The 20,008-nt window shown below is 41.1% G+C and overlaps 1 protein-coding gene across 2 annotated transcripts; it reads right to left on the bottom strand.

The window, feature by feature from the left end:
• Positions 1-649: 649 nt before the first annotated feature.
• gdf11 (growth differentiation factor 11) lies at positions 650-19,914 on the bottom strand. 2 transcript variants are annotated; one of them, XM_084705397.1, is made up of 3 exons: positions 17,878-19,914; positions 6,243-6,616; positions 650-5,100 (listed from the first exon to the last, which is right to left on the bottom strand). In XM_084705397.1, exons 1-3 carry the CDS (start codon positions 18,290-18,292, stop codon positions 4,723-4,725), a joined length of 1,167 nt encoding a protein of 388 aa, XP_084561523.1. In that variant the 5' UTR covers positions 18,293-19,914; the 3' UTR covers positions 650-4,722. The 2 variants fall into 2 exon arrangements, with proteins under 2 accessions (XP_084561523.1, XP_084561522.1); XM_084705396.1 differs by having other exon boundaries at positions 650-5,103; positions 17,878-19,911.
• Between the last annotated feature and the right edge of the window lie 94 nt (positions 19,915-20,008).

The raw sequence follows: 20,008 nt of genomic DNA, 5'->3' as shown, positions 1-20,008 counted from the left end.
ATTTATTACTAGTACCATTAACACTGCTAAATGGGGTCGTGTTATCAACAGATGACCAGTGAGGTCATATAAGCAGTAATTATCCAAGTTAGGAGATGCATGAAATAATAACTATTTTCTCTGGCATTGATGAGATATTTGCGTCACTAATCAATTTAGGTTTTTGACAAGTGATGCATAATTACACAGGTTGGTAACTAATGGGAGAAGGATTGTGTGTCAAGAGCAGTGTGAATGTTTGATGCAGAGTGAGGTTTTTGTATAGTGTCGTAAGGTTTATGTCATTTCTTGCGTCAGTGATCGGTGCCCTGTGCTGGGTGGTCTGTTTCATTTGCATTAGTAAAGAGCTCTGTCCTCATTTGTTTCCCGTTGATTCCCCAAATTAGGTTGATGAGAGGCCCTCCTATCAGGTGGCATATTAATTGGGTCATGCTGCGTCCCTTATGAAATTCAAACAATGGCCGCACAACACAAAACCTTTCTCTTCTGGCCAGTTTCTGTCCACCAATTAGCCTCACAGTGAATCTACTTCCTATCCCCCTGCTGCCACCAGCATCCTAAGTTAGTACTTTATAGGACTCATCTGTAGAATGTAGATGAGTCAAATGGAGTACTGAAATGTATGAAAAGAATGACAAGAACTGGGCAGTGACTTTCATAAGCTAAATAAATGATTTATTGTACAAAAGAAAAAGACAAACAGCAAAAAAGAGATAAAATAACAATTGAACAGTTACTCATATATGCACAACCATCAAACTACAAAGTTGGGGTGAATTGTATCTACACAACATGAACAGAGGAAAGAAGAGGGAGAAAAAAAGGAGAAACAGTAGAAGCGGAGAACCTGTCCAAAACATCATAAAATGTCAACATTTGGGTAGTTATTTACATAGAGATTTCTTTCTCTCATATATTTATATGAAAACACTCTCACACATACCAGTATACATACACAAAAATTCAACTTTTATCCATAGCATTAACAATAGTTAAGCCATAGTTCGGGGCACAGCTATATTACTTCTGTCAACACTTTTAGCTGTTCGCTTCAGTCACTCTTTTGAATGCTGTCAATTACTCAATCTGAACCTGAGAGCAATGGGACCCTGTGGCTTTCATCTAAGTTTTTGGGTTATCTTCTGGGTTACATTTTTGCGCAGGTTAACTAATGACAAAACCTAAATGTCAAATTTAAAAGCAAGGTTTCAGAATGCTAAAGTGAGGTAGACATACTTTAAAATGCATTGTGTTTTATCTTAATAAATAGAGACAATTGACCAGTTGAATTGTTTCCAACCACTGCCCATACCACATTTTTCTCCCTACGAAATGTTCTAGCATATTCTTGCAATTACAAAAGTTACAGCACACAACACGTCATCCTCTACTTTGGCTAACGATCCCTGGATTCTCTTCCCATTTTATTATGGGCACTTTCACTCAAAACCCACAGAAAGGCAAAACATGTCTGTGTAACACAGTCAACATAAATCGTTCAAATTCAAAAGGACAAAGTCTCTGAGTTGATAACAGATTGATTGAAGTTGACGGGAGGGCCATTTCCAGTTAAAGCGTTCTATGTTCATTGATCCAGACAATTGTTACACACATGACGTATCACCCATGATGGGTGAGGAGGCCTTTAAGCCGCTGGTATGTCCAGTTTTCCAGGATGTAGAGAAGAGGAGTGTGAGTATTATGGACAGGCCCCCGCTTCAGACGGAAAGGAAGCCAGGAAAGTGTGATGGTAACAAAAGAAGTGATACCCTCTCTAGTTTATCCATATGGTGTATCGGCTTGGATAGTTCTATTTCCTAAATTGAACAAGCTCTCTTGTGCTTGACAAGGTATGACACAGACAACAACACAACTCCTCTCGCCATGAACGTCCCATAGTGCAAAATTTATTGTTGGTCAGGTAGAGTGCCCAGAAAGGATTTTTTGTACCCCTTTTTAATATATACATATATCATTTATATATAATGTCAGAAGGCTCTTCCTTTATCCAACAGCATAGTGCTTACGTTTACAACAAAGGGATATCTTCGCTTTGACATCCAGGTGACAAAACAGACTTCAAGCTTTCTAATCTACACTCTATGTTCAAGCACTTCCAATATTTACTGCATCTTCCCGACACAGTTGAGGTGGGGATGGGGATTTGGGATATGGGAAAATTCAAAAATCTAAATATATATGTTCTCTATTCTAGAAATGGCATTTCAGCTGTATTATTCTTTTGCACATACGGTGGTGTCTTATATGATCCATAAACATGCTTTATTTATTTATCATGTGTAAGAAGTCAGCCAGTCTGACTTTGGAATCTTCTTCCACAATGTTTTTCCACAACCATCATAGCGTTCATTCATTCTACCATCATAGCGGAAAACATCTGGTTCTCTGCTCATGGGGTTTGCTTGCATGAGTGAACGTTGGGGGCAGGAGGGAATAGTATTATGATAAATTACCAGTAGATCTGCTGAAGGGAGAAATTAAGGATACCTACAGTATGGGCACTTAGCCATGGTCTGGCATCACCAGACCAATCCACAATTGCGTAGGCTATTCATTTGAAACCTCTCAGTTCTCCAAGGGACATATCAATTGGCGCAAACCAATATGCCTCTGGACGCAATTGGATAGAATTGGATAGATACAACCAATCAGAGCAACGAAACGTAATCTTGGTTGTTTAGTAAAATGTCTCAGCAGCGCCGACTGTACAGCGCTCTGTGCAGTCATTGTATTAAACCCGCCCCATATCAGATCAACGGGTTGTGATTGTCCCTGGCACTTTCCATGCCAGAGAGAAATCTGTTAAAATGGGATGTGGCCAGACCCATCTACCAGACCCAGGACTACCAGCACCATGAGCTTGCTGATTTGTCTGGTTCCCAGGCTAATGGGCACTGCCAAGCTAGCGGTGTCCAATGGAGGAGGGACTGTCTTGATAGTAGAAATATAGGGTTATTTAACTGTTGAAGAAACTTCTTTGTTCTTCAGAATTAAAAACTGCTATAAGCATTAAAGGTCATTTGCCACAGCATAATAATAAGCCTATGAAGATACAAAATAGTATTCTCAAAAAGTTTTTGATCTTGAATCTTGTTCCCACACTTCATGGTGGAAAATGTGAATAAATGCAGCAGAAAAGTTTTTTTACGTTCCATAATCTATTCTGAAAAGTCTACTTGTATCTGTATGTGATCATTTAAAATATAATGAAAGGTCGTTAAATCATGTTAAACTGTCAACCTTTATTTATAATTAAAACCTTTTAAAGAAATGTGACTACTGTCAATCATTTTAGTGACTTTAGAGGATTAAATAGGTATAAAGTTGCTCTGAGCATATCAGTGGATCTTTAACGACCACTTGAACTGCTGGTGTTCCCTATCACTTTGAACTCGCAAACTATGAGGATATAATATTTTACATTTGGCAATGTATTTGTGATAAACGGTTTATTGTGAAGACTACCATCACTCAGCAGTTTTTTACAGTTTGTGTAAGCCATGACTTTACTGACCATTAGCCCAGTTTCGCACTTTTGCATGAAAGAATGCATCCACTTTTCATTTAATTTCAGCAGTTTTTTGGAAAGGGCTTGGGTTGTTTTAGTGACTACATATCTGTTATAGTGAGAAAATAGTTTTGAACTTGAACTTCAACATCCTCAGAGTGCTACGTATTGTTTTTGTCTAACATTTTAGTCCCCAAGTCCATATTAATGTCATTTGTGCAATTATATTTGCTAATGCAGTCAAATGTGAAGAATAAATGTATCAGCAAATCCTTTCCTGTTCACTTGTAAAAGTTGTGAAAAAACCTCTGTGTCATTTTCTTTTTGCGTTTTACAAGATCATGAGTAAAAGGAGATCAAAGTAACTGTGAAAGGGTTCTTGGATGCTCAAGAATTTCCCACTGGAGTGCTAGTTCCATCTGGAGAGGGTGCATATCTTGGTTTTGGATCTCCTAAACCCAATGCTTAAACTGCTATGATCTACTATGTTTTGGATCTGTCATTATGTGGGGGAGATATATATTTGTTGGAGAAAATGTTAAATTAACAATATTTTGTTCAATGATGCATCGTATTATCCAAATACTTCATATGCCCCATCTCCATTGGCACTACTTACAAACATATCGGCTGTGGATCAAATCCCATCAATAAGAGTATAAAATGAATAAAGCATTTTAAAAAGATACAATTGTTGAATCCCTCACCTCAGGACTGAATAAAATTTGCTTCAAAATAAAATATAAAAAACAATATACTATAAATGCTTAGGAGCACGTCACCCACTGCCCAGATCCACTATCCAGGGCATCCAATGCCATTGTTTCAAAAAACCTGATAAACATTCTCTTTAGAACCTTTTTGAAGAAAGACAACCACAAAACCAACAAACACCTAGAATATAGTTTTGTCTTATTTAGCAGTTTTCTCAAGCTGCCCACAGACACGCCCCCTTATTTTTTTTCAAATATGTTCTACCACTCAGCCTCAGTCTTATCTTAATTTCATATTTTACCTTTTGTACATTTTGACTAAAATGAATAACTGACAGAATGGAGGTCCAATGGGATTTTTTGTGGTGGAGTGAGAGAGGGGGCTAATAAAGTCTGGTGCCAGGGGAGAGCTCCGTCAGGGTTTTGAGTGGTATGACGCAGAGTTGGGTGTGCACGAGTACGCAGGACTCTCCCTACAGCCTAAGAACAACCACATCTGTCCACCACCATTCCAGGGATCTTTCCATGGATGATCTGTTGCTTATCGTTGAAGTAGAGCATGTTGATAGGGGACATCTTGGTGGGGGTGCAGCAGGGCCCTGCTGAGCCTCGGGGGTTTGCATGTTGCACTAAATGAGTGTGCGGGTACTTCTGCATGAACATGTACTCGCATTGGCCTGAACAGTAGTTGGCCTTGTAGCGCTTGGGAGCTATGATCCAGTCCCAGCCGAAGGCCTCAAAGTCCACGGTCAACGGGTAGCGGCAGCAGCGGGACTCAGTTGAGTGTTCGTCACAGTCCAGGCCCAGATTTCGGCGAGAGCGTTTGGTCGTCTCAAGAACCTTCACTTCCAGGAACGGCTGCTAGAGTCAGGGGGAGGGGGGAGGAGAGGGGAGGGGAGGAGAAGAAAAAGAAAGAAAGAAAGAAAGAAAGAAAGAAAGAAAGAAAGAAAGAAAGAAAGAAAAAAGAAAGAAGAAGAAGGAGGTGGTTAAGAGAGGACACAAACTTGGAGATAATGCAAGTAGAAGAAACCATGAACACTGATTACTATCAAGATCATTTGAGTAAAAGCTAGCTAACTAACAAACTAACTTAATAAGATTAAATTACATATGTTCTCACAAAGTAAGACAGCACAAACGGCGTAGCTTGTGATTTTATGCAAAGCTGTCCAGTTTTAACATTAATGATGTGAGTGACATTCTGTATGCTAAGCTTGAACTTTTACTCCAGAGGTCATCTGCAGGGCTTTATAACCTTGACCCTTGCGTAGAGTCTTAGCAGCAAATATTTTACTCCACCATGTTTATTTTACAAAGCCTCCATCTCACCACAGAGAATCCAGCTGGACTTGAGCACAGTTTTTTGTGACGCTTTCAACAGAAGAAATAAGCCGAGAGGCCTGAAGGGTCAGAGAATGTCAGTTTGGGCTTTAGGGCTTTTGTTGAGGGGTAAAATGAAAAGCCCAGAGGATGAGGGGGGAGTCTGCCTCTTTCTTTGCTTTTTGTGTTTTGTTTTATTTATGTACATGGGCCTCTGTGGCTCTGATCTTTTCTTTCTTCTCCTTAAGAAAAACAGAGCATACTGCTGTGTGCTCACACTGCAGGGACTCACTGGCCAAGAAACCAGTCGACCCCTGCACCATGTTGTGAACAACTGACCCAAATGACCACTTGGTTACCACCAGTAACACTCCACTGGTCCTTTTTGTCATATTTGCTGACATAAACTTCACATCCTGATAGCAACCAATACATCAAAAGGTTTAACAGTAAAATGAAATAAATCCGATATCTGTGGGCGATCGAATATATTTTGTCTTCTCTATGACTTCATAGGAGATATATCCGTTTTAGTTTGGAAGGAGGTCAAATGTTATCTATCAATTTGGTATCTTGGTTATCGAATACAACTATCACTTCCTCCACTGGTTTAACTGTAATGATACCAACCCTAGTCCCAATGCTTGCTGTACCCCAGGGACAGGTCTGAGGGTCCTTACCAGTCCCTCCTCCCCAGGTCTCAGAGAGGTAACTGCCAGGTCGTTGCCACTCTCATCAAAGGCGTTGATGTCGATGCCCCAGTTGGTGTGAGGTTGCTTGAACCAGTTCTGCAGCACGTGCTTGAAGTCGATACTCTGCCAGTGGCCCACCCGGGAGTTGAGTTCAATCTTCAGAGAGCGGATGCGAATATGACGGCTTCCCTGCTCAGTGACAGGCTTCAGCCGGAGGATCTGCAGGTAGACGGTGGAGGTCTGCTGTAACGGCCGCAAGTACACCCACAGCTGGGCCTTCAGCACCTTGGTGAACATCAGTTTTGGGCTGAACTTGAAGAAGCAGCAGCTGGGCTTTCCATCCACCTGGACAAGCGGCTCCGCTGTGGAAGCAGCAAAGATCAACACATTAATAAAATGTTTAATGCATTTACATGTGGGATTCATGAAAATGGATAAATGATACTTTAAATCTGAGAATACTGAGATTTGATTGAATCAGTAAATGACTGATAGCTTGGCACAGCTGCCAGCAATCAAAGGAAAGAGGTTGAGCGTGGCTCAGAGGGCAGGGAGATGGCTAAACCCAGCATGAACACTTTATTGCTCCTTCATTTAAGTAGTAATGACCTTATTATAAATCCATCCAAGTATTGAGTCCCCATTGACTTATTCTTTCATTTAAAAACTCAAAAGCTTCAGTATGAATAAGTATGTATGCATATATATGCATATATTTCTGATAATCAAGTTTATTTTATGTTGTCATTGGTCGGTTGGGTTTATCTATGGAAGCCATCTGGCTATTTTCTCAAACCGTGAGGCCCTTTTTTGATTTCTAGAATATTAATAGTTCAGTTCTCTGTCGCTTAATGAAATCACTGACTGTATTTAAAATTATATAATGGGTACACTTCAGACTTTTCTAATCCCAATGATTGGAAGGCAAGGTTAAGAGAAAGCTCTAGTCTGAGATAGTAACATAATGTAGATATACGTTTGGTTTCTGTAGGCATACTAGTTAAATGCACCATTTGTTATTGAATAATTATAAACTTACAATAACTTAGTTAATGGTAAAGTATTTTTAAGTACATATGAATGCTGTGAAATCAGTCTGGTCTTCATTAATTCATGCCATAGTCCTGGTCACTGGTGTGCCACATATGTCAAACCTGCAACCTGGCTGATTTGCATAGAGGTCCAATCTGACATAATGACACCCATTTCCATGTAAAGGACTCTGTCTATCATCAATTTAGGGAAATACACGCTGTCTGTATTCATCAGCAGGTCTAACAGACTTATTTTGGCATGTTATTAATGGCATGAGATTATGCAAACCAAGTAGCAGACTTGAGACTTGAGGCACAATTATACATTTTAGTGAAGCTACATATTGTGACAGTAATCCAACCAAATTCTCTTCTAAAAGTAAAATCAAATCAAATCGATAAACACTAAATTTCTACACCAGGTTGTCAGGAGGTTTTCTGATCTCCAAACAGACTGTGAAAAGTCTACCTGATTGTTAAGCCAAATAAAAGTGTTTTTTACATTCTCTGTTGGGATGGGAGCTGTTTTATTTCAAAACCAACTACAGGGACCTGTCAATCATTTGGCAAATCTGAAGTTGCTCAGGCAACCTCCAAAGGTTTCCTGGGTCAAAAGGTCATTTTGGCACCTCGGCCTAGTTAAGAAATGGGGTCAGGGGTCAAAACCGTCAGCCTTTTACATCCCTTGGGTGCTAGGGAGGGGCAGCCCTAATAGCTAGATTGAGTTTGAAGGTCAAGGTCGGCCCTATGGCGATGGTAATATGTTTTTTTTTGTTCTTTTCACCAAATCATATTTTTTTTAAATCATTCAAATTTCGGAGAAACTAAAATTCAACTTATTCATCTGTAATTTGTTTTTGTTTTGTGCTGGGCGGGGCTTCAGCAGCCAATGGTGAATTGTTTACCAGATCTCGACTGATTGGAGGAGAACACAGCACAAGACTGTTGTTTTTCTCTTACACTGAACAAGTGTTGTAATTGAATTATGGGAATATGAGTTCAATGAAGAAGAGATAGCATATCCATTAGAAGAGTCCAGAAGAACATTGAATACAAGCCAAGCAGGGGACAGACGTGGTCCTTCAGCCTGTATTTCCAGAGCCAGTCATTAGTGAGTGTAAATTATACAGTGTCTCACGCTGGACAAACAATATGTCAATGTTCCTTTTGGTGGGTTGCTGGGGTCGCAGCAATTACCGCGAGTGTTGTTGTGTTTGCTCATCAGCACCAAACAGGGAATGAATGATTCTGCAGTTTACTCTGAGTTTACTTGAGATTACTATTTGTTGTTGTTTTCCCAGTAGATATTTGAACAGAAATACATTTTAAATAGCTCTCAAAGAGCATTTTCGAATTCTGAACAACCAGCAACTTTTGGTTAAGTAACAAGTAGTTCAGAGTCATGCTTGTTTGAAACAGCAGAATTTGGTTGCTTTTACTGTTAATTCTCTCTTGGGGAAAGTAGAGCCCCACTGTAGAGTAATCTGAGATGCAGGGTCTGACCGTCATGATCCATGTAGTACCACAGTTATTAGACACACATGCACAACATATGAGCTACATCATGCTACACAATGAGAGCATTGATGGGTAAAATCAATTTGTATCTTTATAGAGCCTTAATGTGAATTAGGGAGGGAAACTCTGAAATGTGCATACCTGCAGCCTAATTATGGCTTATACCTTGGCAGAACTTTCCACTCGTATTAAATGAGGTAGGCTTGTAAAGATCAATCAAAAAGCAATGGGATATTTAAACCCCAACCTGAAATAGCTCCATCCCTGTTGCCAGGAAATATTACTGATGAATGGAGTTAAGTATTTTCCTGCCCGTGGGGTGCAGTAACATTTATGTGACTTCATTTCCTGTACCCAAAGCTTTATTGTAACATAATAGCTCTTATTCCCCTCCTGTTTTCAAAACCTAGGGGCACAAGCATAGGTTTTGCTTACAGCACCACCTACTGGCGTAATGACACGTCCTCCACATGTACGTGCGTCTACATTGTCTACCATCTGACCTATTCCAGTTTAACCTTTCTTTTTTACCTTTTTAACCTTTTGCAACATTTTAGCAGGGCCAGAGGTTTCTGTGCTTCTTCAGGAGTGGGAGGCTTATTTGGTTTTTCCTCTCATGTTTCCACTCCATTTAATTACTTTAGCTGCTTATTTCCCCACGGTGTGATTATAGCATGTGTAGCACATGCATTTTACTGCCAGAGCACAGCAGGTCTGCAGGTGGGCCTACTGAACATCTGGTCCCCTCCCTGGGTACCTGTGTTCCACAGCTAGCCTGGGGCTTTCAATGTACTCATGTGAGGGGAGACTTATAAAGTATAAGGGTTTATTCACCAATGTCATCTGTCCATTCCAATACCACTGAGAGCATTTCAAAGTGAGGTACTTTTTAATGGTCAGCCGTAATATTACCATGTGGTACTTGAGAATGTGGTCAACAAAGAATGAAGCTGTAAAACTGTGATGAAACATGAAGCTGTAATGAACAGGCAAAATGCAAAAGCCCTGCTTTGACATGAAACAAGTTGTTTTACACCCTACTCCCTATACACCATTGCAGTCTCAGGAAAGTGGAGAAAACGATCAAAGCCCTGTTCTATATCAAAAGATTGTGTCCTTTACTCACAAAAACCCAATGCACAGGAAGGAACGATGGCAAATAGACCTGCCTTGATATGCATAAAGCTCACAATGGGGCCTTCTGTTTAGTCTGATAGGAAGCACACACACATAAAGCATAAAGATTATGCATGTTGGGTGAATGGATGGCAACAAGCGACCTGTCCAAAAACATGGGGATTTGTGTTTGCTGCTGTCCATCAAAAGCTAATCCTCAGTGACAAGTCCTTCTAGTTTCATTGGATCGATTGTAGACCAAAAACCCACAGAACTGCTTCCTTAAAATGCTACTTTTTCAAAGGGAATCTGAACTGTTTCCTTTTTATGGGCAATCAGACATTTGCCTCTCTCATGCAGTAACAAAGAAAAGCATGCAGATTAGATCAAATTTTCTATAGACACAAAAAAAGGGGGGGAAAGGGACGGTCATCTTTTGTTTGTCCAAAAGGATCAGTGCATAATATTATATGCCAAGATAGGGATTCCATTTGCATATATATCTATATTTTCTTTTCCTAAATGGGAAATGCAAATTTTGTGGCAAGCGTGTGTTATGGAGTCCTGCCGTTGGATAAATGTGACTCTAGGGTATCCCCCACACCTCAGCATATTAATCATTGTGACACGTTCACGACCCTTCTAATAAGACAGGGGCCACAGTGCACCCCCCCTTACCATCCCATCCCAGCCCCACTCCCTCTTTGTCTCTCGGCCTGTCCCAAGGGAGTGGAGAGGGGGATAGGGGAGGCAGGGGTAGAGGTGGGGAGGGGGGGGGGGGGAAGTTAGACCCCTCATTCAGGACCCCTCCCCTGGTAGGCACAAGACTCCTATTAGGACTGAGCACAGGAGCCCCCCAGGAGCAACAAAAGACACCTCCTAATACTGCCTGTTCCAAGCCAGTGAACACACACACACACATACACACACATATGTACACAGGGGCCCCAAACTGACACTCTCCCCAGGACAGAGATAGGAGGCTTATAAAGATAATAAAAACCCTACAGAGAAAATCAAAAGGCCACAGAAATGCACGTAGTGTGCTGGAGAGGGAAAGACGGGGGAAAGGAAGCAAGAGAGAGCAGTGAGCTGCAATAAGCTGGACAGCTGGACAGCAGGAAACGTTTTAGTGTGTGTGTGTGTGTGTGTATGTGTTTGTGTTAAAGAAGAATATTTGTATAAATCTTTAAACTCTTACTACTGCTCTAATTTCCAATCAGCAGCAAGCTAGTTAGTATAACTACCACAGTGCTTATCCTTAGTAGAAATACGTAAATACGTAAACTTTTCTTCAACCCCTTTAATTTCAGCTGTGCAGAATAAAGAATGTCCATCCACTAATCCACTACATCAAGATTGTATAATACTACTTCACAAGAAGAATGTTGCTTGTGAGCCCACAGACATGCTGCTCTGATACAGCACTATGGAATATTTACAATGACAGTCTTCTGCACTAAAATCCATTATTCATGAGATGATATGGCATTTACAGCTCCAACAGTGAGTGTGTGAAGTGAACTTAGTCAGCAGGATATGTACAGTACTGAGGGTACAGGCAACCACCAGGTCCCGTTTTAGTATGTGTCAAATCACCCTTTCAATTTCTCTACAAATCCCTTCTGGGTCATGTGAAATTATAACCACAACACCCTCACCACCCCTCCCCCTCCTCGCCAGCATCCCCATCTCTCCAGATTCAAACAGGCATGATGTGTTGATGAACGCTGTCCATGCCTCCTGTCTTTAGGTGTTGGTGAGTTTGACCTCTCTGTTTGCTGAGCTATTGGGATGCCTTGACGCACACAGGATGCCAGCAACAGATTTTAAATATAGACAAAGTTAGTGTGACTGCCTTGACAACTAGCTTCCTCCTGAACTCTTCTCATAACCTTATATATAACATCACCGCCATCTGATACTACACTCTATACAATGTGGGAGTATCTGTTTTTTGTATTTAAACAGACTCATGCTCAGACCCCAGCCTTTTTTCTCTGGCATTGTACAGCAACAAAACTTGGCTTTTGGCCCCAAAAAACATTTGGACATTTGGACAATGTGCCCCTCATAATGAGCTTCCTGAGCTGATCTCGGCATGCCGCACGGAAATGCAACCACAGGCGATGAATACAGTAAGGCGCCACTCTCATGGCCACTTAAAAGAGACTAATTAAATTTTCATGTGGATATTCTTGCAGCAATCCACTGCGCACTGAGCATCTTTCCGGCACAGAGAAGTCCTGGTGGGATCCAGCTTTATGTCCATGCTGCATTTCCTCTGCTTAGATGCCTCAATTTAGGATTAATGGACTCTTCCATAAACGTCTCCACAGCCCTCCCAAGAACACCGCTCACACGCCCACACCCCCGTCAACTCATCCGTCTGTAATAATCCCCTCATCCATTTTATCTTTTTCTCTTCGACCCTCCCCTCCTCTTCCCTCGTGTTCCTACATAGAGCTTAATTACTGGTGTGAAGTAATTATTTCCTTTATTAGTGAGACGTAACATCTGTTTCAAGTCTTTTTAAGTGGACCTATAAAATCCCTCCATGATTTCTGTCCCTTAAGGATAGGACTGGGCTGCTTGTTGCTCCCTGTGGACCCCACCACCCCACCCCTCCTCATCCTTCCCCCTCCGCTTGTCTCTGCCCACGCAGTATGGCAGTATGGGCCACTGCTGGATCATAGCCTTTCCAAATGCCTTTCACAGGCACTGAGCTGCATGCCAACTCACTACTGGGTACACATGAGAGGAGAAGCTGATGCACTAACTGCACAGATGGTCATTCAAACTGTGCCATCATATTGATCCAGAGACACACTCAAATGTCCTTTCTTTCCATCAGCATTTAAAATGTATTGTAATGTAAAGTGTCATCTCCTCCCTAAGATTTCATGTAAAGTGTTTTAGGCTGTTTGGATGATCCCTGTATTTGTTTGTCTTTCTGGGCATGTATTATGCATTTCCAAAAAAGGGATGGCTGGGACCTAGGACTGTGGGAATAGGGAGAGCCGAAGGGAGGGAGGGAGATTCCTGAACGTCCTGGGGAAATGTTGTCCCCTGTATTAATAGACTTTAGTCCCTTTGAAATTTTATTAGCCATAAAGTTGACAGCATGTTGTGCTATTTCAAAAGTCCGGGCAGTTTCTTAAGTTTTGTTTCTTTTTAAACAAACCAATAATGACACAGCGTCCAAACAAGTCAAAGTTTATCTTTCCGCTCTGTCAGTTCTTCAATGGAGGGGGGAGAACAGGTGTTACCATCAAACATACCCTTTCATGGAATAAATAAATATATAAAAATCTCACATAGTCATCATTTTCTCACAAACACTGACCAGTGGGCTGGAGACAGTCCGACTTCTGCTGGCCTGTCCTTTTAGCGCTCTCCCTCTTAATGTTTATGGTTCCTGCACCTTCAGGAAATGACCCTTTTATGGGGTCAACACTATAAAAGACTTGTGTTTTTTGGTGGGAGTGGTTGGTGGATGGGTTTGTGTGTATGTGTGAGTGTGTGAGTGTGTGTGTGTGTGTTTGGTGGGGGTAAGGGGTAATGTCCAAGCTACAACCGGTTCTTCTTTGCTGCCAAAGAAAGAGACCCGATGAGGTTAATAGGCTCCTTGTCCAATATATCACATAGCTGTGAACTCTGTGACCCTTTTTGTCAATAGGGGGACATTTCTAGTGTGTTTGTGTGTGTGTGTGTGTGTGTGTGTGTATCTGTGTGCATACCAGTGTTTACATGTCCATGAATACATGAGTGGGCATACAAGCATGTAAATGGGTACAGTGTTCAAGACAACAAAGAACATCCCCAAGTTAATTAAAACATTTAAATCTAGGTGTCCATTACCGGAGCTTAAGTAAAATAATTTTCCAAACTGGAGTTTGTTTTCAGCACATGCAACCTTTTAGTAATACAAATAACTTAAAATGTAATACCCTTTACTCAACACAACCTATATGAAAAGGATGCATAATGAAGTTTACATTTCTTGATTGGATAATTCCCACTGTTATTATTCTAATATCCACCAGAATGATTACTAATTTCTATTGTGTATTCAGTTGTTTCCCCTAAATGTAACTTTCCATCACAGGGATTATGAGGCAGGAAGACAGACTTTGATGAATCAACTGTTATGGAGTGTTGCAATGGTATAGAGGATACTAAAAATCATAATGGCTAATTAGTTTGCCATGTGGTTACAACCTTTTCAAAAGTTTCATACAACCACACCACATGGTGGGCCGCAGGTGTTGGACATAACTACTCACGTTGCATGTTGCTCAGAGAGAGAGAGAGAGGGGGGGGAGGGGAGAGAGAGAGAGAGAGAGAGAGAGAGAGAGAGAGAGAGAGAGAGAGAGAGAGAGAGAGAGGAGAGAGTTGGTGGGCATCGATGGGAGAGGAGAGTTTGGTATCAATGCCATGGAAAAATTACAAATGAGGGCCTATTGGGGTCAAAAACTTACCCACACCAGTAGGGGCAGGCCATTGACAATGCACACACTTACAGTATAGTACACACACACACACACAAAGTGTGTTAGTAAAGGGCTTAGCTCATGTGCAATCAACAGCTCTTTGTAAAATTAACTGATAAACATGTCGAGTACACACAGATTCAGAATGCTGCACTTTGAAAATGTGCAGCAGGGCACTGGTATCCCTGCAACACACTGTATGGAGCTAGAGAATGCTACAGTACCTAAAGTGCCGCACTGTGATATAAATAGCCCCACTTTTCCATGAAATTTCATAGTAATTAGAGACCAGGAAGCATGGACCCTCTCAACCCCCACTGCGGCACCCACGTACCTTGAGTGAATACTAAGAAGCGACTCTGGCACAGGTCCAGTTCAGCATGTACTGCGTGAACCCACACGGCCCATCAAAGGCAGTGCGCACACCCGTAAGAGGGTGATCGGGTTCGAGGTGCGCAGGGAATAGTGTTTGAAGTGCTCCTCTATCTGAGGCTCTTTTAATCCGGTGGGATCACCGAGACGCCACGGGCGAGAGAGATGCAGTTCTTCTCTCAACGTGAAACTCTTCCGCGAGCATCGGGCGAGAGAGGGAAGAAAGAGTGAGTTCAGAGAAAGAGAGTGGGAGGTGGGCAGAAAAGGGAAGAGAGAAAAGACAAATGATTGAAATGGCAGGTGGGAAGGAGTAAAGAGAGAAATGAAGGACAAAATGTAGAGAAAATAATTCTAAAGCAGTCCAATGAAAAATGGAACGGTGCATTACCAGTAGCAGCTCACTCCTTTTCCTTGTGCACACACAGTAACTCATTTTACAATGTAACAGCTATGAGATGACTTGGACCTACTAACAATTATAGCCAACAACCATCTCTATTTTACAATATTATTTCCAACCCTCCCAATGTCCTTGCTCTGGGCTTATAATAAACTGTCCATGACTTGTCATTGTCTACTCCAGTACCACCTCCCTGATTCAGTTCAGGTACAGTGTTATTACAGATGCTGATACAGGCTGATCACTTCTTGTCAAACAGACAGGAGCAGCTGTGTCATATCCAGCCGTCTGATGCATGCAGAGACGGGTTCAACATGTCTGTGTGTAGAAGACAACAGAGACCAACCAAAGATGGAACATACTGGAATGGAGGGCCACAGCTGTGTAACCCTCAAACACAAGATACACTGTTATACATGCTCTGCCGTGGGAAAAAAAACACTGCAGCTTTTCCTCCTCTCATAACATACATGCAGAGACAGAGAGAGAGAGAGAGAGAGAGAGAGAGAGAGAGAGAGAGAGAGAGAGAGAGAGAGAGAGAGAGAGAGAGTAAGAAAGAAAAACTGAAAGAAAAACTGAAAGACAGAGAGAGGTCGAGAGGGAAAAAAGCGAATGAGAAAACAGGCATGTACAGCTATGGCCTACATGCTATGCCTGGAGAGGAACTTGCATGGACCATACTGCAAAGAGGCCAGCAAAAGATTAATCCATTTACAATTTGTCCAGAACTCCAACTGTGGTTTCCCAAATTTAAGTAAGCATACAAAACACATATCATTCGACATGAGGGGCATGTTGCAAAATTCCCTGTAAGTTTAAAATGTCAACTGTTCAAACTGAAACTCTTACAATTCAGCATGCTTTATTTCTTTTTCCTTTTCTTGTGAAAGGTCCCCGTAGAAACCACTTCAGCATTACTCACTTTTTTTTATCTTCTATTCAGAAAATGTCTCTGTCAGAGGACCACCCATTAAACTTGACAAGGCTGACACAGACACGGTTACAGTAGGCCTATATGGTATCAGAAGTGTTGCATCATGAGACATCGGTGAAAACGGGTGTCACCGCACAGCCATTTGAAGAGTGTGCATGAGTTTGAAGGCATACATCGTAACCAACTATAATATACCATGTAGCCTATGCAAAATCCAATTCAACTGGAAACCCTGGCACACATGCAGTACATATATCAATTTCTATGTTAGCCGTACAAGCAGGGATTGTTGCGCAACAGTATGTTGTTTCTTCCGCAGTTTTGATGGAAGCACAAAGCTTATACAAAATACAAAGACTTTATGTTTTAATTATGATTAGCTGTTAAATAAAATAAAAGCAAATCAGAAAAGATAATAACCAAATCGACCTATTTATTGCTCGATCGGCTATTTGGCTAAAACTGACTTGAAGTTCATTGTGATGCGGCGTGTGCACGATGTGTGACAATCAAACGAGAGGTTAGTTTGAATAACACAGATTTATCTTTGTCCGAAAATGAAAAAACGGATTATTTGCACGGCTTTTCGTTTGCGCTGTGCAGAATATATTATGTGTGTAAATGTTGTTGAACCCCGGCGATTCGCAGCGAAGAGGTCACACACTCCCCTCGACCCCAACTGTTCCTGGCTTTGTGTCCTCGGAGGGAAAAAAACGAGCTGTGCCTATAAACTTCGCATTTAAATGGCAAGTGCGGTCGAGGGGGACCGCTGCATGAGGAAAACAATGGCAGCTTTTTTGGACACACTTTTTCTCACTGCGATGAACAGCAGGGAATCCGGTAGAGCCCTCATATAAAGGACCGATAGAGCACAGCTGCCGGGGCTCAACTACATTGAGTGTGTTTGTGTTTTTTCTTTCTTTCTTTTTAGTTTTTACTGTAATTAAGTTATTGTATACTTAGGTCTTTATGTCTAATGTTGTGGTAACATACTTAGTGTTTGTTAAGTCTGTTGGTCAGCGTCAAAAGCCAATATAGTATGCCACTCTTTTATACAGCCATATAGGAGTAAGGGAAATGTCTCATACTACGGACCCGGCACCAAAGGCTACATCTGTCCACCAAAATATATTATCATTATTGATTTATGCACAAACAGACATTGGCATATCGTTCAAAAGGAGTGTCATGTGGTCATAGAGAAGGCTGTAGGAGGGATATTGTGACAGGAATTAGAATGAGACCGGACAGACAGTTCCCAGAAACGCACCATATTCCTCGCGCTTCAGTTATTGCACAGTGGACCGTGCAAGCAGAAACTTAAAATATGTGTCTAGCTATATCCGAGGTTTGGGTCTATAATTTAAAAAGTAAGGTACCATATTTGATCAATAATAATACAAATTAGCTTTATATTGATATTTAAGGCGACTTCAGCCTGCTATCTTCAAGTAGCCTAAAGTCAGAGTGCCTCTTGATTTATCAAGTTCACTGTTCGCACAATCCGTTGGGATATTTTGACAGTTATGCAGCTGACTATGCATCACTGTGAATTATGGGGAGCATTTATTCCCTAATAAAACAAAATATCAGCTGTCCAAAGTATCTTGATAAAACTCATACCCCGTCTGTTGCAGTCAATTCCATTAGCCTATACCCTTCAATTGGTCCAGGTCATCATGTCAACACATGGAGTTGCTTTTCCCTTGGTGTAAATTAATGTAAATAGTTACAATAAAGTTGTATTAATACTCACGCTCTGATGCCATAGTGATAACCGACTCTGTTGTGGCGTGATATTCGTCCTCCTCCATAAACTCATCCTGGGAGGACGCGTCTCCTTGGAAGTCATGATGGTCAAGGAGCTGCTGAAGTGGAGGCGCCTTGGGCAGCAGCTGGTTTACCACCTCCCGGCTAATATTGGGAGCCTGTTTGAGTCGCAGCTTGCTCAGGATTTGAGATTTGATGGTCTCCAGTCGCAGGACTTTACTCTGCTCTCGCCAAACACACGCAGAACATTCGTGAGAGCCCGCTTCCTCATCCAGGAGCGACAAACCGATGTCCGTGGGCATTTCGCTCGTTGGTGACAGAAAGAGGTTAGGCTCGTCACTCTCGGACAGTTCCAGACAAATTAGTACCATCAGACACAGTAAAAAGTTATACCTCGGCATTGTTGTGCACTCGTCAGACAACAGAACTTTCTGCTCAGATTATCCCGTCCTGTTTTAGGTGTTTGTCGAAACCGGTTTTACCTTACCAAGATACCAGTGATGAGCAATTAATGAAATAGGGTCGCCCTTTGAAACGATTGTTTAGTAGGCATATAGTAACAAGCTGAACAAAGTGCGTCTCAGAAGTGTGTGTCGTATCGTACTTGGTATTATCCTTCTAATTCATGCATAACGCTCCCCCATGCAATTGTTGTTTTGGTTGTCTTATCTCATAACAATTAAGTCCATAAGTGTCAGTGTTCAGATGTGTCATTAAAATGTGCAAGCACGTTCAAATAGGGCTCTTTATATATCTCCGCTCCCTGGTGTCGTAATCCGTCTCCATTGGCTAAGATTGCAACAAAAGGCTTTTAGGTCTGTCACCAAGTCAAGAGAGAGAGAGGGAGCAAAAGGGAGGGAGAAAGCTCGCCTATGGACTGCCGAGTAGATTGTACAGTTTGGTACTTTTACAAGGTTTCAAACTTAAAGTATCTTCACGTTGTGTCAATTGAATAATACTTTTCCACTATTTCCAAATTAAATGGAATCGGTTGGCAGCACAGTTTAAATGGGATGCACATTTATCAAAACCTACCCTTTAATCTCAATTAAAACATCTCATTGATTGGCTTGGTTATATCAGAAACGTTTCTGTAAGTTGTGTGGTGTAGACTACAACGTGAAGGCTAAATGCAAGGAAGAAAGTTATCTTCACTTAGTTTAAAGGTGTTTGACAACACAGCTGTATGGTATGATTTTTACTTACAGGGAAGGCCTATTTGAACTCATGCATAATGTAGTAGTAAGACTGGCAAATATGTAGCCTAGATTAACTATTTCAAGTATATTGTTTGTCACATTCTTTTTTTTTTTTTTGGGCTTTCACAGACCATTGACTTTTCTTGTGATAATCACAAAGGCTTGCACAATGGAAACGATATAAATAACTTTATACTGTCTCATTAAACGTTTAATTAATCTATTATTGGATACATTAGCTATCTCCAGGTCTAAAGGTTCACATTGTAATTATTGCTTATTGTCTCTTTATTTATATAGCCTAGTTATTGTATTGCCTACTAAATATAGTGTTAGTTCTTCAGAAGTTAATGCAGCCATTTGCTACTAAAGAAATGACATGACAATTAGTAAGTGTGAAGTAATATAATTAAACCTCTAGATGGCACAGTTAAGCCTACTTTTTGTCAGTATAGTGCCTACAAATTACTTTCAAATGAAGTTCCTCCCCTACCTATCATAAAGTAAATATGTTCCTAAAAGGTTGAAAGACTCTTAATTACGTTTTTTTATTATCTGAAGTGAATACCAAATTGTAGACATTGCACCACTGATGATAATTACTTTTCTTGTAGCTGTGAGTAATGGCCTGTTACTGTCACCTACTGGAGGAACGTAGTCCAGCTGCTGTTGCAAATGGTAGGTCTATATCAAGAGCATCAAGCATGAACAGTAACCTAAAACATGAGTAGGCTACTATCATGAGAGTGACCTCTCAGCTGTTGAGATACTGGTAATGTCTCAAATGCACACCAGTTGTAATATAAAGCTCCCATTAGCATTTATATAGACATTCCTATGTAAAAACAATGTTAAAACTATTGCTATGCATTATCTATTTTATCTGACGAACAAATCAACTGGCATGGTAAACATTAC

This window comes from Hypomesus nipponensis, chromosome 9, assembly GCF_054491055.1.
Source record: "Hypomesus nipponensis isolate SF chromosome 9, ASM5449105v1, whole genome shotgun sequence".
Taxonomy (NCBI): Eukaryota; Metazoa; Chordata; class Actinopteri; order Osmeriformes; family Osmeridae; genus Hypomesus; species Hypomesus nipponensis.
This window is presented reverse-complemented; position numbering and strand designations above follow the sequence as displayed.

Bases quoted from the DNA above. Each gene is read 5' to 3' on its own strand.
- gdf11 (XM_084705396.1), bottom strand. From the start codon at position 18,292: ATGCCGAGGTATAACTTTTTACTGTGTCTGATGGTACTAATTTGTCTG. The intron at 6,617-17,877 runs GTGAGTATTAAT...CTGCTTCCACAG, and splicing joins TATCACTATGGCATCAGAGC to CGGAGCCGCTTGTCCAGGTG. The intron at 5,104-6,242 runs GTAAGGACCCTC...CCCTGACTCTAG, and splicing joins GACCTGGGGAGGAGGGACTG to CAGCCGTTCCTGGAAGTGAA.